At 35.3% G+C, this 27,952-nt stretch overlaps 4 protein-coding genes across 4 annotated transcripts; all 4 read right to left on the reverse strand.

The window, feature by feature from the left end:
* Positions 1-639: 639 nt before the first annotated feature.
* Positions 640-1,891, reverse strand: LOC9308027. Its single transcript, XM_002873969.2, has one exon. It carries the CDS (start codon positions 1,168-1,170, stop codon positions 787-789), a length of 384 nt encoding a protein of 127 aa, XP_002874015.2. The 5' UTR covers positions 1,171-1,891; the 3' UTR covers positions 640-786.
* Positions 1,892-4,976: 3,085 nt separating this feature from the next.
* LOC9310083 (sucrose synthase 1) lies at positions 4,977-10,016 on the reverse strand. Its single transcript, XM_002873970.2, has 14 exons — positions 9,778-10,016; positions 8,528-8,675; positions 8,326-8,452; positions 8,082-8,233; positions 7,802-7,994; positions 7,396-7,731; positions 7,205-7,300; positions 6,951-7,124; positions 6,749-6,865; positions 6,499-6,665; positions 6,191-6,415; positions 5,556-6,119; positions 5,346-5,484; positions 4,977-5,254 (listed from the first exon to the last, which is right to left on the reverse strand). The coding sequence occupies exons 2-14, from the start codon at positions 8,629-8,631 to the stop codon at positions 5,222-5,224; spliced, it is 2,427 nt and encodes an 808-aa protein (XP_002874016.1). The 5' UTR covers positions 8,632-8,675; positions 9,778-10,016; the 3' UTR covers positions 4,977-5,221.
* A 5,260-nt stretch (positions 10,017-15,276) lies between these two features.
* Positions 15,277-22,820, reverse strand: LOC9310084 (phosphoinositide phosphatase SAC4). The gene is made up of 16 exons (XM_021022173.1): positions 22,338-22,820; positions 21,992-22,193; positions 21,710-21,875; positions 21,326-21,548; positions 20,912-20,988; positions 20,492-20,679; positions 20,300-20,397; positions 19,954-20,087; positions 19,724-19,852; positions 19,043-19,394; positions 18,133-18,254; positions 17,924-18,034; positions 17,247-17,432; positions 16,793-16,969; positions 16,412-16,526; positions 15,277-15,890 (listed from the first exon to the last, which is right to left on the reverse strand). The coding sequence occupies exons 1-16, from the start codon at positions 22,437-22,439 to the stop codon at positions 15,783-15,785; spliced, it is 2,490 nt and encodes an 829-aa protein (XP_020877832.1). The 5' UTR covers positions 22,440-22,820; the 3' UTR covers positions 15,277-15,782.
* Positions 22,821-25,362: 2,542 nt separating this feature from the next.
* Positions 25,363-27,938, reverse strand: LOC110227152 (DNA repair protein RAD51 homolog 1). Its single transcript, XM_021020510.1, has 9 exons — positions 27,615-27,938; positions 27,016-27,160; positions 26,810-26,920; positions 26,644-26,735; positions 26,414-26,508; positions 26,215-26,328; positions 25,997-26,126; positions 25,789-25,910; positions 25,363-25,700 (listed from the first exon to the last, which is right to left on the reverse strand). Exons 1-9 carry the CDS (start codon positions 27,708-27,710, stop codon positions 25,577-25,579), a joined length of 1,029 nt encoding a protein of 342 aa, XP_020876169.1. The 5' UTR covers positions 27,711-27,938; the 3' UTR covers positions 25,363-25,576.
* Positions 27,939-27,952: the final 14 nt, after the last annotated feature.

A 27,952-nucleotide genomic window follows, 5' to 3' on the forward strand; every position in this document is an offset into this window, starting at 1 on the left:
CTTTCGCCAAAAAAAGAAAAGAAAAAACGTTTCTTGTAGATTTTATTTATTATATATGTTTTTCTCATTCATCAAATTTCTATTGCGACAATGAAAGTGCACATCAGTCTAGACTTAATCTATATAATATTAAGGAGAATCAAATATATCAATCCCTTTGATTACTCCCTCCAATCACTCTCGTAAATATATCATATTGATTGTATAGAATAATATCTTCCTCTAATTACTCTGTAGAAACTTGTATATAACAGAGCTCTTGTAATGATCAATAAACATCACATTCTCCATTCTTACATATAATATACGTTAATTGTATAATTGTTTGTATGTTTATTATAAAAATTAATTTATACACAAAAAATTCTAGAAGATATTTTAAATACATTGGGGCCAATCAATCTAAAATATATAAGATGAATTGATTAGGGTTTGAAAATTTGTAACCCGTGATTGATCTAGTTCACGAAGTCCGCTCAACTCATTTGACCGTCTTAGCTCCGAGTATATGGATAAAATTGACATTGCAATTGGTTTTATCCCTTTATATAACCACAAAATTCATCATCTTCTTTTATTCTTTTCAAAAATTCATCATTTTAAAAATCAAATTGCAAGTTGCAAGACAATGTTTACACATTCATCAAACATTTATTTATCGGTTGTTATATCATTTAAACAGAAAAATAGATTATTTCACGAAAGACTATGTAAAGTATACAAAAGTATAGAATATACAAACATTAATCATTGTATATATTTTAAACCTAAATTAATCATAAAGAGTTAACAAGCGTAGAACTCGACAAGTTCGTGGACCGACTCAGGGCGTGACTCGTCGGCGTCGGCGTTCTCCAGCATCCAAAGCAAATGCTCAAACAAGACAACTTCACACGACACAGAGATGGAACCGTCCTCGCTGCCACATCCACCATCCACCGCCGCTAGCTGCTGGAAGAGCGGGTGGCTCACAACGTCAGAGCTCACGTGGTACGGCCTCCGTGTTCGGCCTACGTAGACAGTTTGAAGGTCTTCAGAGGGAAATGCACTCACGGCGGAGGATCGGCCGTGATTGGTTTGAGCTTGTGGTTGGTTAGGCTTGGTGTTGAATGAATTGAGTTTCTTCAAAACTGATTTTAGCTTCATCAGTTTGTTTCCTCCTTTCGCCATTTCCGATTCGGTTTGGAGAATTTTGACGTCGGAGATGCAAGTCCGATTAAGTTTTCCGGTGAGAGAGAGAGAGCTAGGAAGAGAGATATCGATGTCGATGTCGATGTCGTCGAAGAGAGAAAGGAGAATGAGGTTCTTATATAACTTGCTAAGGGTATATTCGTAATAATATTTCTTATTTTTTCAATATAATTTCTTTGTTTTAAAAAGTTTGAGAAGCCTCAGGTACATTATCAACCGATATTTGAATAGCCAATGATCTAAAAGTTTCCAAGAGTCGGAAGCAATTATTCGAATAGATTATGATTATGAATTAGAAAGATAAAGCTAAAAGTATATATTAAAACATGCAAACCCACATCACTCCAAAAGTTTTTGTTATCCCAGTCAACCACATACATCATCATTGGACATTGCTCCATAATGATTTTCTTAAACTAAATTTGGCTAACGTTTTAACTACGTTGTGGTAAGAAGACCCTTCGAGACTTCAAGTGTGTAAAGTGTAAACTACTATTTTTGGATGAATTTAGTGTTGGATTTTCATCACACTTTTTTTTTTGTCATTTCAATCCGGATGATGAGGTAATGACTACCACAAACAACTAGATTATATGTTCTAATTCAATATATATTTTTATTCAAAGGGTTTTCATCGTATTTATTTTAAAATTTAAGTGTATTCTCTTTTTTCAACGAATTTCAATTAGATATTTAATTATCATGATTTTTCTTCTAAATATTTATAGAGTTCCCATTTTTTTCCGTTAAATATCTTGAATGAAGATCATATAAATGAAACTGTGAACTTTACGTAAACACTTAATTATACACTTTCCGTTCTTTTATAAGTGATGTTTTAGAATAATGAACATAGATTAAAAAATCATTTAATTTTTGTTTATTTCTAAACTAAAACATTATTTACTATCTAATCAATCAATAAAAAAATAATTTATAGAATATAAATCGTCAAAACCAATAAAAAAAGTAATTAATTTTGTATTGAAAGTTGAAAACATCATCTATTTAAAAAAAAAATTAAAAACTTAAAACATTACTTATAAAAAAACGGAGAGAATAATAAATTAATCCAACAACTAAAGGAGGTTCATGAACTTTAAAAGCGGCTTAATTAGTTCTAATTTGTTAGGTAAGTAATTGGCTGGTATCTAAAATATTATTTATTTTGATTTAAAAAATTATCATCTTCTATTTTCTTACACATAACATGTTACAAAAACATATACTATAAAATTGCAAAATTTGTCATTTTGTTGTGGTTAGATTAGACTCCGACATTATTATTTTGTGCAGTTTATTAGTATTATTTACGTAGTATTGGTAACTACTGTTACAGCATGTGAGTTCCGGAAGATTTGTCTTTTTTTTTTTTTACGTAAAATTGTTATCATAATCAGCCGACACAAGAGCATCAAATGTCTTTCTAATCATGTAACCAAAATATTAATATTAAATTGGACCTCCTCCTAGTTTGTCTACTTATATAATTAATGAGAAAGTTTATCAATCTTCATAAAAGTGCGAGATAAAAGATTGGCGGAAGAGTCCAGGTAAAGATGAAGAAACTAAGATGAGAGTAACACTAATCATAACTCTATATAAAATAAATTTGTTAGTGAAAATTTCAAGTTCTATATTTTTGGGGCGGACTCTTCACCTGCCAAAGCGTCAAGACGACTTAAGTTTGTAGAAGAACCGTTTAGAAGACTGAAGTTTCTTCTTTCGCAAAAGGCCAAAACGTTGAAAGACTCTTTTTTCTCTATCAAACTTCAAAGTAAGGAGTCTTGCAATTAAAATAACAAAATTAGTGAGATATATATAAAGTTTAATTGTTTTCTTAAAATTTAAAATGTAGTGTTTACAAATTGAAATACTGTTCTTACCTAAAAACCAAAATAACATTGTTTGGGTTTAGCATTTGCGTTTATAACGTATAAACAGTGTTTGGGGAAATGACTTAAATAAACTAATTTATGGTATACAGTGATTGAGAATTTGTCATATGGATCTAGGCCAAGATAGAGTACTCCATTCTTATGTTTCAATTATGATTTACCACTTTTAAACCTTTATTCTATGAATATTCAGTTTTTATTGTTGTTGTAATTATCACAAGGTTCGAACATTAGTCTGAACTTCACTATGAGATTCATGGTTAAAGAATATGCCTAATATATATATAGTGTATCTTAATAGTTATACTTTTTTAATGCATAATGTAATATTACTTTCAAAACATGATTGGCATTAACTCCCGGTATGTACATATGATTGACACTTTCGCATTTTTTAACTCTTAAAACGTTTTAATCATCACTTACAAAGGGTATTACCATTCAAAATAATGGTTAACCACATTGCTATTGCAGACATATGATCTAAACTTTTGAAAAACATAAAGCACGGAACTTAAGGTTGATAATAAGCTTTAGTTCTATATATCAGAATTGCCTTAACCAAAGGGAAATGCACACACATGTGTGTTCCCCACTTTAAATTGGTGCATAGCCCGTGGACAATAAAACCAAACATTTGTTTTGAGGAAACATTTTAAAACAATACCGAAAGTATAATAAATACTTAAAAAACCGTTTTTATTCCCTCTTAGTGTATGTTGGTAAGCGAGGACCCATTTTGGATCCTTTGATGTCTTTATTCAAAATAGTATATCATTAAAATATATATTGTCGGAACCCAAAAATTCTCCCTATACAGTATTATTATTACCTAATGAGAATCAATTTTAGTTCCATAAATCCATTTATTCACACGGCGGAGAATCGGAGATACATGTAAACGATATGGACTAATCATAAGAAATAACTCTGACACAAGGGTTATAAAAATGAGAGATGCTTCGAATCTGTTATCATCAGAAGAAATAATATCCTCCAATTTCTACCAACTTAGATTATTTATTTGATCAAGTTGTTTCCACACCTATATTATATAACATCGACATGAAAATCCGTCTTGTTACAAAGAGTGTTGCACTATACATGTGAGAAAATCGACCATCGTCAAACATACCAAAACAGAAAAGACATGTGCAAGTTGGTGTGTATTGACTTATGCGTCCCTCTCCACTTGCATGAAATTAATGACACTCTTAAATCTTAATACAATATGTGAATTATTGATTGTACCGCGCAATTTGGCACAAGATCAGTAACATACTAACAATCGTAGATGAATAGAAGTTGAATGTACCTCTACGGGAGACAGTAGGTGTGAGTTACATGTTATGTGTTTAGGACATTCGACCAAGCAAGAAGTGAAAATGGTAAAGCTAAGGCTTAAATCAAAATATCCACAAGTAGGTTAAAGCTTGCCTTATATTATATCTCTCCACTGAACCATCAAGTTAAAGTATGATCTTAAAACGCCATTTACAAGTTCTTTTTAGGTGGTAGACTCAATATCCCAAGTTCTGTTTCGCTTCACATCAAGCATCTTCTTTCCATATGGAACATAGCCTGCTTTAAAAGTTAGGGTTCTCTACATGGCTGACTGATATGGAGGGTTAAAATTTGATTTAAGAATGAACATAGGACAAATGATTGTTACAACAACCCAAGTAAGTCCAATTGAGAAGCCCATTGAAGATCCATTATATTGTTAGGTTGAAACTTAGTCCAAAGCATAGGAATAAGCCCAACTCTAACAATATTGATATTGTTTTGTGATCCGATAATAATGGTCACACTTCTTTTGCTAATACGGTGCTTTTGGTTGCTGGAATATGTAAATATTGAGAAATATTTAGCAAAAGACACTTTCAAGATAGAAAAATCGAAATTTTACTGCAATTAGAGGGAAATCTCCCAACAACCAGAATTCAAAGCAATGCCAGAGAGGCAAAGGAAAACAAAGACAAATGATTGAAATAACAAAGAAGCAGAGGAACACAAAAGCGTTCCCAAATCCGAATGATAATAAGAATCAAAAGGAGATCATGTTTTATTCTTCAAACACCGGAACCACTCTCTTCAAACTCTCTACTGGTTCCAAGTCTTTTCTCTTCTCTTCAATCATCTTGAGCAAGAGGAACAGCCTGAGCCTACAAGACACGAAGAAATAGTAGAAATACCACATTAGAGACAGACAAAAGTTACATTCTTTCAATGCAAACAGAGTTTAAGAATGCATACCAATGGGCGATACTTCAATGCATAGAACATTTCAAGGTAACGACGGGCCTCAAGATGGTCAAGGTTCGAGACATGCTTCCAGAATCCATACACACCAGTCAATGTCAGGAGCCTCTGTGAATAGATTTGCCAAGTGTATCTGCAAAACACAAACAAGATAAGTCAGCACCTAAACTTGAGAATATAGGCATGATGAGTTTTTTTTTTTACTTCTCCTCAATCCTCTGAAGCCCTCCTTTTGAGATCTCATCCCAGTGAGATGGATCCTCCTTACACTTGGTGAAGAAATCAGCAAGAGTATTAGCAGCCTGATCACCATGGTAAGGGTCAATGTGGAAACCCGATTTACCGTGCACAATGATCTCAGCTGGACCACCTTTGCAAGTGGCAAAAGTCGGTAATCCACAAGTCATGGCCTCCACAACAGTCAACCCAAAGGCTTCATACAATGCAGGTTGCACAAACGCACCCTTGGTGTCACAGATGTACCGGTACAGCTCACCGTTCCTAACCCGGTTCATCTGGGAGGAGATCCACCTGAACTGACCGTTCAGCTTGTATTCTTCAATGAGATCATACATTTTCTTCATCTCTGCTTTCTCTTCATTGTCCTTTGATTCTTTCCTCCTGTCTCCTCCCACAACAACCAAGTTAGCCAGCTCACGCAGGCGGGTGTTCTTCCCGTACCACTCAACAAGACCTGACAAGTTCTTGACACGGTCGAGCCTAGCCATCGTGAAGAGGATCGGCTTCTTCTTGTCCTTGAGCACACATCTGTTTCCAAAGAAATATTAGAACTACAATCCAAACGTGTAATGAACATAAAGAGTCATTAAAAAGCTTACAGGTGCTCTTCATTCTCAACATCGCTGTAGAGGAGCTCCTCGATCTCAGAGTGGAATTTAGTCAATCTACGCTTCTCCTCTGTGTAAGGGAAGTAGATGCTCATATCAGCACCAGGGGAGACAATGTTAAACTTGGGATCAAACACATCGATCCCGTGAACAACTCGGTACAATCCGGGAAGAGTAAAGGCCGTGTGGCTTTCATACTGCCCAACAGTGTCCTTGCTGCAAAATGTGTAAAGAAGACTTTTCTTATACTGAAACCACAAACTATTTATTATTATAGTACAATTCTTCATTCTCTTCACCTTCCAGCAATTTCTTGAAAAGTACTGGTGATGATGAAATCAGTGTGGTTCATTGCGAAAATATCCGCAGTGAACTGGCATGAGAAATGGTACTTCTCATCAAGCTTCTTCCAGTAGATATCGGAATCCGGGTACTTTGTCTTCTCCAGAGCATGAGCAATGGTACACTGTAAGAGATAATTCACAATGCATTAGCACTTGACAAATCTCATCAAGATAGATGCTAAAGATTAAATTCAAGAAGCCAAACCTGAGTGACACCAAGTTTGTGAGCTAATAAAGAAGCAACAAGATTTCCGTCACTGTAGTTCCCAATAATAAGGTCAGGCTTTCCATTCAATTCTTTCGATAGCTCAACCGCAGCATCCTGAAATAACAAGAAAGGTTCAGTTTTAGTCTAAAATGGCGAAAACAGAACACGGTTCTAGAGGAAGGGGATGAGTGTACTTCACCTCGGTGTAAGTCTCGAGATATGGCCAAACTTCAAATCTTGAGATCCATTTGCGAACTATACCCTTCTCTGTTCTGAAGGGCACACGGAGAATATCACAGTATTCAGAATCATAAACTCTCTCGAGACGTTCACCACATGTGGTTCCTACCGCATCAGGGAGGAGTCGAGTGAGCTGCAACAGAACCAAAACACATGGTGAGATTCAGACATCAGAAAGAATCCATGGTTAGAGCACAATAACTAAGCGCTTACAATGAGAATTCTTGGTTTAATGTCGAGTCCTTGTTGCTTAATACGCTGAAGCATCTCTGTTTCCAGAGCACGAACTTGATCAAGAATGTAAACAACCTGCAAAGATACAAAAAACTTGATTTCATCTATGAAGACTGTTCACAAAAAAGTGTATATCTATACTAAAAGAAGAAAAAGAGAATGGTTCTGACCTGACCACCAGTGTCAGGGTAACCAAGAACATTGTCCTGAGCAAAGTAACCATGTGGAGAGAGGATCACAACGTTGAACACCATTGGCACTCTTCCAAGAAAAGTCTCAAGCGTGCAAGGATCAGGCGCCTCAAGAAGGTCCAAAAGAAGACGGATCATGTCAAGGACACGCTCTGCATTGTCTCCCCATCCCCTCTCAAGACCAATCTCTTCAAACTTAGCCTCAAACTCTTCATACGGTGTTTCGGGCTTAAGCTCTGCAAGATACTCCTCTGCTTTCCTCAAGGTGTGTTGCAGAGTGTTGAGGTTTTGAATTTTCTCACTCAACATCAGGTTCTACACAGCAAAAACACAAATCATTCAAACAAGATTCTAGGTTTAATGTAGGAGAGATTTAAACACATACCTTGCCCTGGTGGCTGTGTCGACGAAGGAACTTAAGCAATGGAAGCAAACTCTCCTTATCATGAAAGAGCTTAGCTGATAAGTGACGGTTAAGGAACTCAACACCATTTCCAATGTATTTGTTGAGTGTTGGACGAGGGAAAGACGCATTGAATGGCTCGAAATCAAGCTCAAGAGTGAAATCACCATTCTTACTGCAAATCAAAATGCCATTGTTGAGTACAGAGAGATCACAGCATCAGGAAAAAAACAGAACTTGAAGTTGAGAAATGGTTACATACACTCCATCAACGAGTTCTTCCTTGAAATGAAGAAACTCAGCAGGTTGGAGTTCGTCAACGACAAGAGCATGGAGATTGACTCTTATGTATTCCCAAACACCAGGTCTTGGTCTCACAGCTAGAGCAACCCATGGTGGCAACACAATTGCTTCCTGTTTTTTACCAAACCAAAAAAGATCAAAACTTTTTTCTAAAAAGGATCAAAACTTTCACTACCCATTCTTTAATATTTATGTCAATGTACCTGAGTGGATTTGAGAAGGTCGAAGAAAGGACCACCTTCAAGTTTCTTCTGGGTTTCTTCAGGCAAAGCTTCGAATTCAGCAATGATTTGGTTTTGTTGTAAAATACCTTTACCTTTGGCTTCAACCCTAAAAGAATCATGTGAAGTGTGATCAGACTCTTTTCTCGAAAAGCCATTAGAAAAGGTGATTAAAGGAAAATACCTGGAAAGCAAGGCAAGGACTTCGTTTCTCTCAGAAACAAGCGTTTCGTTCAAACGCTCACGTTGGCTGTGGACGCGCGTTATCATACGTTCAGCGTTTGCCATTGATTCAAAGAGACGCAGAAACAGTGGAAAAAAGTTTTTGGAAACTGCAGAGAGAAAAAAAAAAAGAAGAGAGAGTGTAATAACTAATAAGATCGATGAATATATAAAGAGGAAGTCTTGTGCTTTTCCACATTCACATTATATATAAAGAAAAACTATGGATTATATACAAAGGTCAAGATATTATAACTAAAAGTCAAAAAAATTATTAAACATGACTTTTTATTTTACTCTTTTAGCCTTAACGCTTCCAAAGTTTTACGAAACCACCCTAGAGGTAGAGGTTATTATATTCACGTACTTGACCTCTACGATTACACATGGCGAAACCAAAATTCGTTTGGACTTAGACATTAAAATATTTACTAGCCGACATCGAACATTGACGTTTTAAAAATTGAAGATGATGTTTTAAAGAACAATCTTATCTATCAAATTCATTAGTTTTTTGATAAACATTTCTATCCACCATCCATTTTAAAGGAATGGTGTTTACAAAACATCTTTGTCAAATTTAAATCCAAATGTGTGACTTATAAAAAAGTGGATGCAGACATATAAAATGAAGACAAAAACAAATAAGAATCCTGGTACACGTCATACAATACATTAAAAGAAAATTTGATTGTTGGCAAAATTAAAAGAAAAACTAAATATGTATATATAGTTTCTTGAACAGTCAAAAGTCTCTATAGTGGATTCCATATTTGGAGTTTTTTTTTTCGCGAGAAAATGATTCAAAATGCAAAAGAGTTTTCCGAAAATGTTAAATAAATTTAAAGAAAATGTTGGACGTGATATTCTTTTGTTTTCTGCAATACAGCTGGAAAATTCTCTTATGAGAAAATTCCTCTAAAAAATAAAAAAAAAGCGAGAAAATAGAATACAAATCACGACTGATTCTTTAGAATATAAAAACGTTTTGGTGTTCTTTTACTAACCAGAGATTTTTCAGGACAGAATTTTCTAAGGAAAAGGACAAGATGTTGTTTGATTCATCTTATTTTTCAAGAAAAAATAAACCCAGAAAGAAACACAAAAACTTGTTTCGCTAACTATCATTAGAACTAAACATGATTAAACTAATGTATCAAGAAAAACTTTAAACCAAAATTTAAAGACTATAGAAGAAGAGAAGAAAAGAACCTGGAGTAGAGAGAAGTGGTTTGAGTGAGATATGGAGGTTATGTTCAATATGTTTCAGATTTATAGAGAGACGAATTCTTAAAGTTTGATACAAATTTTGGTAAGCTGATATGAAAATAAATAAATCATTTACTTCCTCTGTTTCCTTTTACGTTTTTTTTCTTGGGCTCCAAACCCAGAAAACTAGATATAAATGGATTTAAAAGTCCAATGAGAAGGGCATTTTAGGAAAAGAAGAAAGTTCTCGAAATGTGTACATCTTCCTTAAATGAATAATAAAACAATCACTAATGTTTTTTCCCCTTAAATAGAATAGATATATTGGATATATCACTGATCTTTGGATTAACAAGACATTTACATTTGGTATGTAATGATATCTCTCTATCTTAATAAGACTTGACAAACAAGAAAAATTAATTACACACAAATATCATATGTAATAAACCAAAGTAAGAAATAGTTTTTCAGTGTGCCACACGTCCAAACCACAGTTTTTAAACTTACATAAAGTATAAGTTTGACTCTATGGAAAATCTGTTTAAATCAATTAAATTGAAACATTGTAATAAAGTTTATAGAAAATTTTCGAATAAATATGATAAAGAAATTATTAAAAGTATTAGATTATTTTTAATTTTGAATAAATGCAAAAAAATAAAAAATAGTTATATTAGTTTTGAAATATTTATGCAATAAAAATATATTTAAATTTAAAAGTAAATGAACTTTTCTACTCAAAAAGGCAAAAATATTTATCTTTTATTATTATTAATTGTAAATGATCTGTGTTGTCTTTTATTTTGTTTTTTCTAATTTTTTATAAGAAACTTCTAATTGGTTGACGAATAAGCTGTGACTATATACTCCATGATTCCTTTTTGAAAACTTTTCTACCTAGACTTTTTCAGGAAAATAATTAATTTAGTTATGTTAAATCTTTTTTCTTTCTTTTTCTTTCTTTAATTCAATTAATTAAATCCTGACTTCTTTCTTCTTACTCATATTTTAGAAATTAATATCTCTATCTACAATCTTTGATAAATGAAAATGTACCCTAAGAAAAAAAGTTGATGGGAAATTAGATCACTAGAGCATACATACAAGGAAAACAATAAAAACTCATCATCTCAAATATGACGCATAGACTATGCGTTGAGTCAACCCATAAACTCATTTAATTTTAAATTCATTGGGTAATGAGTTGAGTTGAGTTGGGTTAACCATTTTGACACCCCTATGCATAATAATAAAATTGATGTGTGTACAGTATATAGTACAATATTACAAAGACTGACATTGATCACTCTGTAATACAAATGCAACTTGACCATAACTAGGTAGCATTACCCAAAGGCCAAGCTAGCATCGTACATTTTCTAGTTAGGTCTTACAGAATCTATTTAGACTGATAAATCCATGAACTGTTGGTCCGTTTCTTACGTTTCTAGCTGCACTAGATTGATGTTACTAATAACCTAGATGATAAATGATATTATAAAAGTTATAAACCTACTGAGTTTTTATTTTATTTTAAATATAACTATTTTATGATTCTTTTCTAGTAGTTTTTGGTGATCAATCACTTTGCTTACTGGTTCACAATTCATCTAACGTAGTAATTAATCCCTTTAGTAATTTTCATTAGCACCATCATAGTGTGGCACGTAAATGCATATGGTGCAATAAAAAAAAAAGTTCAAACGGTTTCAGGCTTCTAATGGAACAAAAAACTACGTTAATGGTTTTGTCATCCAATTTTATTGGATGTTCGAGAAGGGACAAATGGTTTTGTCATCAATTTGCCAAGTTTTTATTTTAGTTATCCATTTGCTAAATTATCAATACCCATTGGTTACATATTAATGATTTGTTGTGATGGAAGCATTTTCTAAAAAGAAAATTGTAAATGGTCGTCGTCAATAGATAGATTTATCCATTTATCGACCACCACGTGTTGGGTTTTCACGTGGAATGACGGTATTTGTGAATCTAGGAGCTATACCAACAAAACAGGAGGGACTTAGATAAAGGGCTGATTGGTAACAGCTGTAGCTTTACATTTTTTGCTGTAGAAATATGACTGTAGGTTTATTTGTTGTGGCTGTAGATTTTAGTGCTGTAGTATTTTGGCTGTGGAATTTAAAATTTTGGAAAGTTGAAAATTATGTGCTTTAGAAAAAAAGGCTTTCTACCTCCAAAAAAATGAATTAAGGAAATATTTTGGCTGTGAGAAAAAAAAGGAAAGCCAAAGCTTCTAAAGCTTGATTGGATGTATTTCAAATCTTTAGAAAGAACAAATTTGTATTAGGATAAGGATTATCCAATTACAGTTGATTAATTCAATGTCGTACATACAAAGTAACATTTGGTATCCACTAACACAGTCCACTGTTATTTCCTGTGGGGTGGTTTTCGCTTTTGAGGTAAGTGAAAGCGGTATTAGTTCTCGGGTTCTTTTTTTTTTAGATGGTTGCTGAAAAAAAAAGGAAAAAAAAAAAGAAAATTAAATTGTTCCGCAAATAAGTTAGAAGAAGTGGAATGGGGTAGATATATAATTCATCTATATATATATATATAAAAGCTGAGTAGATCCTTGTAAAATTATTCTTTTCTTTTTTTTTTGGTAAGAAACGGGATATTATTAAAATAAAATAAAACGAAACATTACACGCAAACGCGATGCGGACACAAAGTCCCTATAGTATCCGCACTCATGACCGAAGCAACAGCCTCCGGAACAGAGTTTAACAAATGAAAGCCAAGTGGCAAAGAAAAAGCGAATTCGGCTAACCCATCAGCGAGGAAGTTAGCCTCTCGATACACATGATCAATCCGGACAATCCAGTCCCTAGATATAAAGCCGTGGCACAGACGTACTAGGAAAGACAGGGGGTGCGTATCATTAATCCCCGTCTTTAAAAAACCGACAACCATCTCCGAGTCCACTTCGACCACCAACCGAGAAACCTTGCGATCCCAAGCTAGATATAAGCCGTAGTACACTCCCCATAACTCTGCCAACGGCGCCGAGCATCGACCGATATTCAATGCAAAACCACCGCACCAAGCTCCGTCACCATCTCGAAGAACACCTCCCGCGGTGGCAGGACCCGGGTTACCACGGGAAGCACCATCAGTATTGAGTTTGACCCATCCCGCTGTCGGAGCTACCCACCCTATCATCCTCTCCACCCGAGCTGGTTTATACACTTGCTCTGTGCTCAACAAGTTAGCTTTGGTGACCTCAGCTGCCAACTCCTTCACAAAGCATACCCTGTCCCTACATTTCCCATTCTCTCCAAAGACATTACCGCATCTCCACTTCCATCCCCACCAAACCGCCATGGCAAATAGAGTAGACAACGACGTATCTCCTACATTCTCACCTGCATGCAAATTCTCATAAATCTATTCAAGAATAGACTTGGAGAAGAAGTCTTGCCTTCTCCGGCGCGGTACTATTCTGGTCCATATACCGGACATGGCCGGACATGTAAAATTATGCTTGCTATTGAATTATGATTACATCCCTGGCTATTGGATAAGTACCAATTAGCAATAGAGTTTCCACCCAACCATTATCTTTGAGGTATGTAATGAAAAACAAACTTTGTTGCGTGGGCCCCTGTGTAAATGCATCATGTAAGTCAATAGATTTACAGTAGTAATCTTTATAAAGAATATATATTTACGATTCAACTACTAATCTTTAGTTTGTTGAACAACAAAAATTCTTAATTCACAAAAAAAGTATATAGGTTTTTTCAATGTTAAGAAAATTGCAAGGTGTCTAAGCAGCTGATTTTACAACACCAATTGTTTGGTTGGTAATAAGTTATTTCTTGGAGCGAACTAGGTAAAAAAGAAACGAAAAAAAAATACTCAAGTGAATAAAATATATTAGTATCAAACTTTTTTATTTGAGCATTTTCTTTTCAAGATGACAAAAAAGACATGTCTCTATGATCTTCTCCAGCTTTGGTTCGCCGGTGCTTCTCCCACCGCAAGGCTATGCATACGGCATACCAAAACCATAATTAATCTCTTTTTTTCACTACTGCAAAGCCTTGATAACCTCTCCATTCTCGATCTTATCGATGAGAAGAGTTGGTTCAATTGTTAATTAGTTGGTATCCGTTGACCGTTGCCCCTAACCAACTAGTTTTCCGGTATCAGGTTCAATCTCAACTACTTGGTACAATTTGTATGGTTCTTCTAACAATTTGGGCTACTTTTAGCTCTTTGTAAAATGGGTCTAGGCTAGGCATCTGTACTTACCTATATTAAGAGAATATCCAAAAGGAAGAAAAAAATCAGCATAAGATGCTTCTGCCACCCAAAAAAACATGCAACAAATTTTGATGTGTAGACCAAAAAGTTTTATATAAAATTTTTGTGATTTCTTAGTTCATTCATGTCTCTACAAGAAGCTATGTAATAAAATTTTTATTTAGTTTACACTGGTTTTTGTTAAATTTTACGAATCGAAATTAAAATTTACAAATTTTTCTCTAACACTAACACCTAAAAAGTAAAAACTCTTGGCATGTCACCATTTCCTATATCACCAATCAAATCCATTATGTTCTAATTCAACTTATAATGATGATATGAAAGTAGTTAGACAAAAAAAAATTAGCGTAAAATGTGACTTAAAAAAAAAAAAAGTCTTTTCAAAAATATGAAGTTCCTTTTTGGTATTTTAGGTAGTTGTCAAACATTACATGATTTCCATTAGGTTTGCCTAATTTCTGGAATTGAAGTTACATCTTCTTCGATAATTGATACAGGATCAAGAAGCAAAAAAATAGTAAAAGTTTTTTTGCTATATTCAATCATCCATCATTTTCTTTTAACAAACCACGATATCTATCAGACTATCACGTTGATTTTCTTAAAAAAAATGGAGGGTTTGTATTTTTCTGTTCTTCAAATTAAAGACGCAAATATGCCATTGCATATGATATGAAATTTTATAATTTCGTCAGAGACAAATCCATGTGTCAGGTTTTTTTTGCATGTTTGTTTTTTTTCCTCATTCTTCGTGTGTTTATGATATGATATGTTTTTTTCTAGCATTTTACAGAAGAATTGAGAATCTTCATACTACATCTAGCTTTTATACATCACTTACATGGTAGGTCAGAAATTTTTATGATATGATATGTTTTTTTCTAGCATTATACTACTTTCGTTTCATCTATATTAAGAAAAGATTTAATATAATTTGAAATTAATATGGATATAATTAGGAATTTGTCTTTTTAGGAACAATGAAAACAAATAATAATGTTATGCAAATCATTCACATCACAGTCTATATGCTTGCTATTCAAAAGAGAATCATTTGGTCGAGTTAGGCAATGCAAGGATGGTGTGGATCCCTGAAAGATGTCGAACAATTTGTAACTTGGCTCAAAACCTAAAGGACAAGCCCTGAAAGATCCTCTTACCAATTTGAAGATAACTTCTTAAACCATTGAAGTCCAAGGCCAGTCACAACAAACAGAAAATTAGCATTTAGATCTCTCTCCAGACGGCGAAACGCAAACTCATAAATGCAGTTGCGTTTTGAAGCGACTACAGGTTATACGAATGTTATGGATTTTTTTTTCCGAACAGTAAAGACCTTACAAGATGGATTAACAATCATACAGATATATTTACAACATAGACTTCAAACCCAAAAAAAAGACCCTAACAAAAGTCTCAGATTATCACAAGGTTAATTTCCTTTCTCCATAAAGATGAAATTTTCCTTTTCTCTGCAAGACTGCAAACTCAAACTTCTCAGCTTATTTAGTATTTGCTCCTCTTAATAGTTCTAATCTCTTTTGACCGTTTGGCCATCACCGTGAAGCCTCAGATACATGGTACTGCCAATCTTTCTTTTCTACCAGTCGCTTCTCCATGTTTGCACCGTTATACCCAAATGTCAAGAAGACCTTAAGTATGGTGAAGGCAAAGTATGTTCTTGTTGGAAATGGAAGGTTGATAGAGCTTCAATGGCAGAGTGCTTCCCCGTATGCTACCCATTGTTTAAAGCTATCTGGAAAATCATCCAGAATCTTTGTGTGTACAGACAGTTCGGTTTCCACTGGCTCTTTTCCCTGCCAAAGGAAATAAATCCGGTTGAGTTTCAAGTGAAGTAACCAAATGACAGTATACGCCTTTCAAAATAATCGAACAATTTGAGTGCAGTGAGATATATGGTAAACAATCCGAGTGCCTTTCATACAATACCGTATGAAATCACACTGCTGAGATTACTTCACTAGATTAACTAATATAGATTGGCCAGACTCTAGCCATTTAACGTTCTCAGACAAGGACTACATGCTTAGTAATAGAGGAGGGTCAACAAAACCGTCTATTTGTGACAGGTTCAGCTATTAGATATCCTCTGCTCGTTCGATTCTAGTATAGCATCTGCTTACAATCTGAGCTCGTTCAACATTTAGTTCCCGTGTTTCCAATTTTGGTTCATCCAGGTTTCAGAGAAGATATAATATGGATAAAAATTCAAGCTAGATGTCAGAGAGTATATCGCACATGCTTATTTAAGTAACACCAACTCTCACTGTACAAAACTAGCTAGGGAGATATGCAAAGTAGAATTTTGAAGACTGACCTTCCTGCTGCTTGATCCACTCTCGTTCATAGCTGGCGTCGAATGTTTTGCTTCAGTGATAATATTCTCTGATGAAGACGTCTCCGCGTTTGAGTATATTGTAACCGCTGACGGCCTGCCAAAAGAACGCAATGTGACTTGCATGATCTTATACGTAGTAACATTGACTAAGCCGTGACTAAAAAAATTGTTGATCAATTATGAGGAATAAGCTATTATTGTTATATTACTCATCAATACTGAAAACCCTACGCAGTATTTGACAGATGATCGATACAATGCTATAAATGTAGAAATTTTAAGCTTCTATGTAACGAGATTTGGTTGCTCTATTGACTGCTTAAATCATAAATTGATCTCTTTAATGCACAGTAATTTTACCTGGACAATTGATCGTTCTCACACAGATTTTCCGACGACGAAAGCCACTCAATATCAACAAAATTTGAGACACTAGACATATCTTCTTGCTCGGACAAGTAAATGGAGCTACTACCATTATGTTGAATTTTTTGGACATCTCCAAAAAAATGTGTGCTAGGCATTGACGGAGTACACCTACAAAGATGTTATAGCTGAATATTAAGACCAACAAGAAAGATGAGTATTACTATGTACTAGCAGACACAAAATCTTTAACTACATGAAGCATAAAGAGTAAAGACAACCACCTCATGAATATATGAGCTTATAATCATGGATAGAACTGACAAGCACAACAGAGTTGCACCCAGCAAAATTATAATGCATACACGGACAATCAAGCTAACTGTACCAGTAGTACAGATATTATCTAGCTATAATGATGAACAATGAAAGAAAGATTAAAACAAACCTCGATAATGTTACATCACCGGCAGCTGGCATATCTGGTGATGACTCTGAAATTATATGAGTCACTTGGTGTGACGACACAAAACCTTTATGTGATATGCTTTCACTCTTCCTACTCATTGCGGACATCGGAGTGTGACTTTCATGGAGAATATTCCCATCTGATAAGCATCTCTTCACAAGAAACCTGGAAACACAGTAATAAGAGCTATGATCATAGATGCGAAACAAAGTCAATATATTTTTGTTCACTTTTAGAGGAAGGCTAATAAAGATGGAAACAGAGCAAATTCTTAAGCTAGAGAGTACAGAATAAGGTACAGTTCGATGCAGTTAACAAAACAAAAGCCCATACCTCCTTGTATCTAAATCATATGTTAATTTCGTATGGTCACAACAGTTTTTAGGATCTAAACTGGAAGTTATGGTGGAGAAAAACATTCCAGTGAATGGATAATATCGAAATATATAGAGCCTATTTTTTCAAATTCGTAATCTTAATGCATTGCAAATAGGTATACGATATTAGAACTCGTATGACTCATACAATCATCAAAATATGTCTAAAGAAGAGAATGGAAACCTCAAAAAAACTTTCTACCTACATGGCAGCAACTAATTATATAAGCTAATTATTGTTGAATCTCTGAAATCCAAGTTTGCAGTCACAGAACCTACCTTTCATCTTCCCCCATGCTTATCTCTCCACTTCGTCCATTGGAGTGGGAATCTGAACGCAACTCCCAAACCGCCTGACTCCCTTGTTCAGGCCGGAAAGTACCAAGAAATCTGCATATAGAAATTCACAAAGGCCCAAAGAATTTCTGTAAGACTCTAAGAGATCATCGCGTAACATGGATATATATGAGTGACAGAGAGCAGCTTACATATTAATGGCATCTTGTTTATCCGCATCCATATATGCGTTATTATAGTAACGTTGCAGAGTCCTCAAGAACTCTTGTGACTGGGTTGCTGCTCTCCACTGTCCTCGCCTTTCACTAAAAACCTATTGCACACCAGAAATTCTAGGAATAAACAAAGTGTATCCCAACAATAGTGAACATAATGGTAACTTGAGTCGGCTGCAGAAGATCAATACAAACAATGATACAGATTACAAAATGAATGTTAACTAAAGTCCGATATCCTTTCAAGAAAGTAAAATAATGAGGGCACAGTTGTGATTAGATATAACATAGATGACATAACAAAGGTCCCTTGTAATTCTTGGGCATCAAAGACCAAGGTCAGAAAATAGACCAGATTTTCTTTACAGCAATATCATCACAAGTGATGAATTCCAACAGATTCAAAAAGAAAAACATTTTAAAATTTACCAATCACGTTCATGCTGATTCTAACATAAGAATCAGATCATAATAATAATGTCAGCTAAAAAGTGTCTGCTAAAGGTAGGTTCAAATATAAGAGATGATTGATCAGCATGCATGAAGGATTCCTGCTGTTAGACCGAGCAACAAGGATGTACAAATAACACTAGATATTTCATGAGCTTAGATTTATTTTAAAAAAGGCAACGCCTGTTATTTAATTGTGAACAATAAAAATTGTTGACGAGAAAAGGGATACAATTCATCTCATGGAGCCAGTCATGAATCATTCCCAACTGAGACTAAATGGAATCTACTTTTTGCATAATTAACAGCCCAGCGTTTAGTATCAACTAACTGTCTCAAGCAGAAGACTTAATATGAGACAGTTCCATATGAACATGAACAAAATTAGTCTGACGCTATGTCTGGACATATAAAAACAAAGTAAATATAGAATTACCTTATTGTGGGCTGCAGATCCACCATATTGATAAGCTAGTGTGTCTCCCATTCTCTCGTATAACCCCATTAAAGTACTAGACAAAGGATCATCAAGTTCTATTGTTGGAGCATCTCTAATTCCTAAAGCATGAAGCTGTTGCCCTAGAGCAGCCCAACCATATGCATATTGGGCAACATTTGTACGATCAAGGCAATCTATGCAGTTAGTCCTCAGCACTCCCCTCTGGAGCCTGCTAGGCTTTGTATCATAATCGCCATTTGCAACATTCTTACTTGGGCGAAAACTCTTCTCTAATGAGTCACAATCCCTACTATCATCATCAGAACTATTATGTGGAGACATATCCGCACTGCAATTTAAAGACATTAGTATTGTAAGTGTTTACTATATAGCTGCAGGAAAAATAACTTTTCTACTAGAAATATTTCAATAACACCATTTTCCACCAAGTCATTGCATGCTATTACCCATTTTCAACGAGTAAAACAAATAAGCAAATAGTTGGTGACAATTAACAAGTTATCCAATTTGCAGGAGAGGACTTATAAACTAGAAGACTAATTGCATGAACTACTTTGACAAGGTTCATCTTAAAAAAAACCGACCGCAACATATAACTTGGAGAAGAATTTATATGATGAACAAGTAAGCTACAGGAAGTCAAGAGAAAAGGCTTACTCAGATGAAGACAAGCTCATATAACCCTCAAGCTTCATTGCTGGTGTAAGTTCATAATAAAAGAACCCTGTTAGCATCAAAGCACAGGCAGCTACTTTTCCAAGAAGTGCCAATACGTTTTCTGTTTTGCTGAAACAAAGACAAAGAAGAGAGAAAACTGGTTTTTATCTAAAGATGTATTGATAGATATTCATTATTTGAAGCAGCTGGGACGCAAATTAAAAGGATACCTGTGAAAATGTTTGTGCAAGTCCCAATGGAGGAATCTAAGCCGATTTTCTTCCGGCAGATCTTTGTTTATAAAGTCAATTGCATTAGCAAACTCTGCCCGGAGAATCGACTCCCTGGGTTTCCTCTCGTTGGTCTATTGATTGTCAAAAGTAACAAGAAACATCAGTGAAAGCTTTGAGGTGTGACAGCATGACAAACATAATGCACGCACAATAGTTCGTTTCATTGATAGTTTAACTAGAATAAGGTGTAAGAAGATGCATCATTTGCCAAAACAAAAGTACCCAGGAAGTGATAATTTAGGCGTAATAAGAACGTGAAAACAAGCTAGATTAGGCAACTCACCTTGATCAAGTTCAGAATAATGATGGGGATTCCATATCGCTCCACAAGGTTTTCAAAGTGAAGTCTAGTTGCCTCATAGTTCAGGTCCCTTTTTGACACTGGAATTGAAATTGAGGTGTTCAAACACAAGAAAAAAGAGAGGGAGGGACAAAGATGAACAGGCTGTATTTTATTTAGTATAATAACACTTACATACTATATCAGGCTTAACTTTCATCCGTGAGGTCTCCTGTGACCAGAATAGAGGGATTGAGCCACGATTCTGTACAACAGAACTTATTTGCATGGGACGGTCTACAGGAACGTCCTCAGACACTATCTGCTCTGTTTCCACATCATTAGCAACATTGCCACTTTCGTTTATTCCTCGTTTCAAGTACCTAAAATCATAAGGAGTTTAAGAGAAAAGAAGTATAATAACTTAAAGATATATAATTTACAACTCATAATGTTGGAAGGGCCCTCGAGATGGAAAAATATTCTTATATGATTAACGGTGTGAACTTTATTTGCAATGATTTCATGCTACTGCTAAAAAGTAGAATACAGAGCGACTTATGATGGTGATGTTTACCACAGAACTAGAAACTAGGGAGTGATGAAATCTGATACCTGGTTCCAGCATTATGGCGGGAACGCCTAGCAATAAGCGTGAGTTTGAAATTCCGTCCAGCTTCAGAAAGTGTTGTCTACATGCACAGCAAAACAAGGTTCAGCATCCATGAATCTAAACAATGAACGTATTTGAAAATAAAGATGCAAGAGTATCATAGCTGTATCTAGCACGACCAAGAATATCAAAAATGATAATCATCTATTAAAAATTTGCATGTGACACAAAAAGATTCTTTCAAGACCTTTTAGGCAAGACAGGACATGATTTAGGGAAGCAAAATAGTGATCCTAAAGAAAATGGTACACATATAAAAAGACTACAAAAGAAAAATAATATTTGTATTTGAATTCGGGCAAACTTTCTTTCCTCTGGGGTAGTAAGTGAGGTGCAGAAAAACATACAATTCTTACCTGCTTAAAAAAACCATACACCAATGGTACAGTCCACAGGGTATTCCGAAGGTGATGTCGAGTTCCCCGAGTCAAGAATTCGTTCCACACAAACATTTTCTTATAGAGAGTACCTCCACTCTCATGGTCGCATATATTCTTCTGGAAACTTCGCATTATATTGTAAGAATAGCTGAAAAAGAAGTCTTTTGTAAGGTCCACCATACACAGGAGTCTCTTGTACCTATTTATCAACAAGTGGGAATCATCAGATAGAGAAAAACAAGGGATAAATTCATATAATGGGTGGAAGGGTGCAATTTTGCTAAAGCCTTTCTTCAGTAATGGGATTGCAATATATTAAGGAAAAAAAAGCATAATGTAGACAAAGAAAAATCAAAATACCTGTTCTCGTCTCTTGAATTTGCAGTGTTGCAAAGCACGCTAGAATTTTGCAATGCAATTATATCACTCTTTGACACTTCATAAACACTGTGACCACAAATTTCACCGATCTCTCTTCTTTCAGTTATAAGCAGCATGTAGTATGGTCCCAAAAACTTAATGAACCCTAAAGAACACATAAAAGGCCCAAAAAAAAAAAAAACACAAATTGTGAGAACAAAGCTGTAAAGTAAAACCATCTACTACTCTTGTGTAAACATAACTTGAGAGAAAAACACATACCAATGATTCCATAACAAACAGTGACAAGTTTGAGTCCACCAGTCACCTTGTTTCCTTCGTGTATCCGTTTAAGCAACTCGTAGCATTCTTTTTTGGTATAAGCAGTCGAATCCTCTCTGAGATTAAGCTCAGACGCATCGAGGCGGTCTATCTTTAGTATTCTATAGACTCCACTACCATTCCAACCAATCATGTAGAAATTCTGCAAAAAAAGAAATCATGTTAGTGACAGTCCATGAACCTCGTTACAAATATCTATAGTGAAACAATAATAGCTGATTCATCATGTGAGAAGAAAAGCAAACAAATGGCAGTGAAAATACTCAAAGTGGAAGTTTATATTTACCGATTGAGTCTCGAAGAGTTTGAAGTCTTGCATACAGCCTAGAAGAGCAGATGATCCAGAGGAGCCAGAGCCTCCATTCTCCATTGATGGCGATGAGGTCATAGCTGATTTTGACAATGAACTTTGATTTACAGATCTAAGCCCAAGACGCTGGGCTGAGAGAATTTATCTCGCCGGAGCATTCACCAAATTCCAAAATCCAGAGAACAAATAAAACAATCAAGCAGCCCCAGAAAAACCGACGAAAACAAACAGCTGCTCTCGAATCGAGAACAAATGCGAGACTAATAGAAACGGAAAACAGGTAAGCAAGTAAAGAGACCCGATCACGGAGATCACAACTCCCAAACGAACAAGGAAGCTCAGATTCGCAGATGACACAGAAGATGAGATAACGAATTGGTAATTTGAAAAAGAAGAAGACAACTTTATATTGAGGAAGAAGAAGAAGATGATAGAGAGAGAAACAAACAAGGGTTTATGATGTAGAGAGATGATGATGATGATAATAGTTTCTCAGCTGTTTTCTTTGTTTGTGTCGAGGATTGGATCGGGGAAGAAGAGAGAGAGAGAGACGACGCAACAAAACCACAATTTCTTTCTTCTTTCAAAAAAAAAAAAAAAAAAAAGAGAGGAGCCCGTGACGAAGCAATATACTAACAGCTGTCTGGACTCTAATGGAATAGCTGCACTTTCGAGGAGTTATTACTCTCTTTTTTTTTTCCTTCCAATTTTCAAGTCACACATGTAATCCTTATTTTTAACTTAATCATGAACTATGACGTTTGATAAAATAAAATAAAAACTATGACACCGGTAAATTTTGTACTATTTAATTCTATAATAGAAATTTTTTTAAAAATGAATTTCAAACTATCAAAATTCAAAACCAAATTTTGTAGATGCGCTGAAATATTTAAATTAAAAATAATTTTATATAACACAACCTTTTAATCTATAAATAAATTTACATTTTAAATAGTTTAATAATTTAATTTATGCAAATAAAATTATATTTACATCATTCATAACTTTAAGCTTATAGATTTTAAGTTGTAGTAACACACTTAAATCTCTAGATATAAAGTTTTCTTATCTTATTTTTTTTATCGTCTGGATTTATTATTTATTGCAAATTATGAGAATTGTTACATATACGATTTTACAACGGACAATTCCTTCCGACCCTTATTAGATCCATGACAGACGACATCTCCTTCACCTCCTTCTTCATGCTCTTGATAGACACTTCCCTCTCTGCGTAGAATCCTGGCGAACGGCTATAATTGTACATCGCTGGAGATCTCCTGCATACTTGCCTCCAATAATCTGTAAATTTATTAATAAATCGCAGTATCTGGGACTCGAACCCCAGACCTCTGGGTGTAGAAGCATTAATTAACCATTGATCAACCAATGGAGCTTCCACATAAAGTTTTCTTATCTAAAAATTTGAAATATTTAATTTTTAGACGAGAGAGACGACGTATAACTCCTATTCGCTACCGTCAAGTTCATAAAATTTTGACAACCTAATTTCGAAGCCCTCGCGATGAAGAGTTCAACTCCACTTTTAGAATTTACAAATCTAATGTATGTTACCGGAAAAACGTTTACAATATACGTATAAGGATTATATTGCGTATTATTTTAGACTCCGTAGTATTAATCTGTATTTTTCGGAGATGAATGGTAAAACTACAAAAATGAGTGAGTTGGAGGGTTTTTTTTGCACAAAACCCTAGTTTACATATCTCCAAAAGTTTTTAATCATCAACCAAGCTAGCTCTTTCTTTTGCCCAAAAAAAACTAAAGCTAGCTCTTGCTTAGTCTAATTGATTCACACCATTATTCGATCTTGCGAGTGTAACAACATTCTATGTGAGAGTATTCATGTCCATCTTAGTTGAATTCGGCTGAAGTTAATTATATAGAGGAACTAATTCATGTTTTTGACACAATTATTTTATCAAGAAAATGTTATAATCCTTATTTTTCTTTAATTGGTTAATTAGATGGAGCCTCCATCATGGAGGTGAAGAAAGGCAAAGTTTGTGATCTAATTGTTCAGAATTGATGTGCTTATGGAAGCTCTCAAGTGTTTGAAGCAGAACTCTATCAATTTCTTACTTTAATTTATTTTTGTTTATGTCTCCATTCAAAACTATTGAGTCCCTTAAGTACATCGTTAGAAATGTAACTGTAAGCAATCGTCAGTTTGCATTTTAATTGTAAGTAATGGTCAATATGGTCCAAGCATCCGTGGTCTAGTGGCAGAGGAAGCTTTGGAAAAGGGTGAAACTCCCAAACCTGAGTTCGATTCTCCCTGGAAACAAAAACACATTTGTTTGGGAAGTCTGTCAGTTGGACGTTGGCCCAATTGGTTTACCTGGTAGCCAGAAATGCAGGTGGCCTGACTACCCCTGACACTTAGTCGGAAGGCATTCCAAACTCGGGATATGCAGAGTGGTAGCCCGTAAGGGCCTAACCGTTAACACGGTGGACCAGTCCACTATGTAGTACCTCGGTGCGTTCCTACCGGAGCCGACCGGATAGCCGATAGGGTTTATAAAAAAAAAAAAATATATGCATTCCATCTCACTGCATAATATGTTGCTGTTTTTTTCCTAAACTATTTATAGTTCAACATGGGATGGAAAACTATAAGTTACCATGTGAATTTCTAGCCAAGTATGCAAACTAATAAATTACCCAAATTCATACTTCTAACGGAAAAACCATATTTATATATATAATGAAATAATTTAGATAATTTCATTTGCAGAACAAACAAAAAGTTAAATTTTGATTACACTTTTTATTATTTTGAGTAATCAAACAAAAAACTAAATTTTACTTCTCATGCATTTAATAGATAATCAATTATCAAACAGATAAAATTGACCGAAATAATAAAATAAATAAAATTGACTCATATCAACCACAGCGATTCTTTTGGTTAAATATTGATTGTTCACCAAGTAATATAATATTAGTTTGTTGTATAACCACGAGGCTGTGTGCGTTTGTGAAACACAAAAGGGTAGAAACTTTCATTACCCGAAAAACCTACTTACAAAGTTCTTTTACTCCATTCACTTACTTGTACACTTGATCAACAGTTCACAAAAAAAAAAAACTAAAGAAAATGGTTCTTTGACATCAATACAAGTGAAGGGGTTGCTAAAAAAAAAAACACAGAAGGCAGAGAGAAGCAAGGCACTGTGTGGCCACAAACATCAATCCTTGCAATCTGTTACACCTTCTGTAGATATTTGAAATCGAGCTTCCGCTTCTGGCAAGCATGGCGAGCTTATCACTTTACAGATTCTCTCCTCTGCTCTTCCTTTCCTCAACGCCAGCCTGTATCATAACAAACACATTTTGCCAATGAACCCTCAAAAAAAAAAAAAAAGAAACAAGGATCATCGAATTTGCAAACATTACAGACCTTGTTGTGGTGGCATGAGCCATGATATTCCCACCAATCGGCTTAAATTGGGGACCAGCAAAAAGAGCTGAACCATCTACTTGCGCAACTACTTGGTTTGTTATAACAACAGCCACACCAAACTAGAGCCATTAAACATAAGAGAGAATACTTCAGGATGGTGTCTCAGAGCAATTTTGGAAAGGAAACGGTTAGTACTGATGTTCACCTCATCTGCTAACTTCTGAAGGCTTCTCAAGAACTTTGCAAGATGCATTTGTCGAGCTGAAAGCTCTCCTCTTCCAGAGAAATCTGTCCTGTAGAGAGCGGTAGCACTATCGACAATCATGAGAGCAAACCTGTGCCAATAGAGTCATAGTAACTTTCAAAGTTAGCACTCTCATGATAGACATAATGGAACTGATAACCAAAATAAACTCAACACACCTTGTTTCAATCATCATTGATGCTGCTTCAAGCAAAAGCCTTGACTGATGATCAGTATTATACGCCCTCGCATAGGCGACGTTTTCAAGTACATCAGCTCCATTTAGTCCAAACCTGCATCATTTTACTTGATTATTTGCGGATTATTCAGTCTCAAGAACCTCATTGTGATCTCACTGGCGTTACAAAGATAACATACCTGTCAGCTATCTGTAAGAGTCTTTGTGGCCTAAATGTTCCCTCGGCATCAATGTACATCGCCTTTCCCTCTCCGCCTCCTTGATCCATGGGAAGCTAATCATTTAAACGTGAACCTTATTGTGAATATCTATTTCAATTTTGCATAATGTAAGAAGAAATTCAAGATCACTGAGTCCTGCTATAAAAGCAACAATAGCTGAGTGGTAAATTCAGAAAAGGTGTTCTTACCTGACAAGTTACACACAGTGTATGGCACAACTGAGTCTTTCCAGAGCGGAACTCACCATATAACTCAGTGATGGATCCAGTTTCAATACCTCCTGTTGAGAATACGGCAAAGTAAGATCACAATAGCAAAATGCCGTTTTAAGATGCACCAGAAACCAGCACCAACCTTCTAGAACTTTATCGAGCTCCCGTGATCCAGAGGTAATCTGAATAATCTCTTGTCTCTGGGCATGGAGCTGGCTAGCACTAGTGAAACCCAGAGGAACTAGCTTTGAAGCTGTCACAGAAGAAAACACAAATAAGAAACACACAACTCTAAAAGTATCAAAGAGGTGTTATGTATTTAACAGAGAAGGAAAGCAAATTCTTTACCTGCTTCTACAATTTTGTCAACCTTGGCATCACTGATTCCCTTAATCTGCAACAGATCCTTCCTTGGAGTATAAGCAACACCTTCAACAGTACAGAGACCAGCATCCCTAAGCTTCTTTACATCAACAGAAGCAATACCTGCGGCCTGAAGTTTTGAAGGATTAAAGAGATGAAATAGCATATAACCCAAAGACTCTAACCAGAAGAACAAAACACGCTGATTCATCTCCCTTTTATGGACACAAATCAAAAGAATTGAGAAGACCCATAGATTATATGACATTGGAGTCGCAACAAGAGAGAAATTGCCCAGAATGGCACGAATTAAACATATAATAGACAAAGTCTAAAAACCCCAAAAAGGGTCAATTTTTATCGTAACCCTAAAACATTTCTGCTCTACGGACCATAGCGAAACCCAATTCTCGCTCAGATTCACACCTTTTTCACATCGCGATGACAAACACAGTGTAGAAAAAAAGCATAAATTTTTAGTGAATTAAAGCCGAAACCATTTCAATTAACGCAAGATCTGGTGAATTTTAAGCACCGCGAAGGTAATTTCCACTACAAATGAAAGAAATCTGAAGAAATTGAACCTGAAGCTGTTCGACGGGGAAAGGTCCGTGCTGGATCTCTTCATCATCTTGTTGTTGGACAGCATTCTGGTTTCTCCGCTGCTCCATTGTCGTCATCGCTCTCAATCAGAACAAATCCGGGTCACCAGAGTAAGCGAGAGGACAAAAAGAGAGCTTGCGAGTGGAGGGAAATGGCGAAACTGAAAACGAATTGAAAGAAGCGCCACAACCAAAATTATACAAGACGATGAGGGCAAAGGCTTCTTCAACAAGTCTCGATTGCGTTTGGGTCATCTTGGGCTCTTAAAGCCCAAACTAATGTGGCCCATCACCTAATCAGTTAGATATTAGATCAATTT

Source organism: Arabidopsis lyrata (genome assembly GCF_000004255.2).
Source record: "Arabidopsis lyrata subsp. lyrata unplaced genomic scaffold ARALYscaffold_6, whole genome shotgun sequence".
NCBI lineage: Eukaryota > Viridiplantae > Streptophyta > Magnoliopsida > Brassicales > Brassicaceae > Arabidopsis > Arabidopsis lyrata.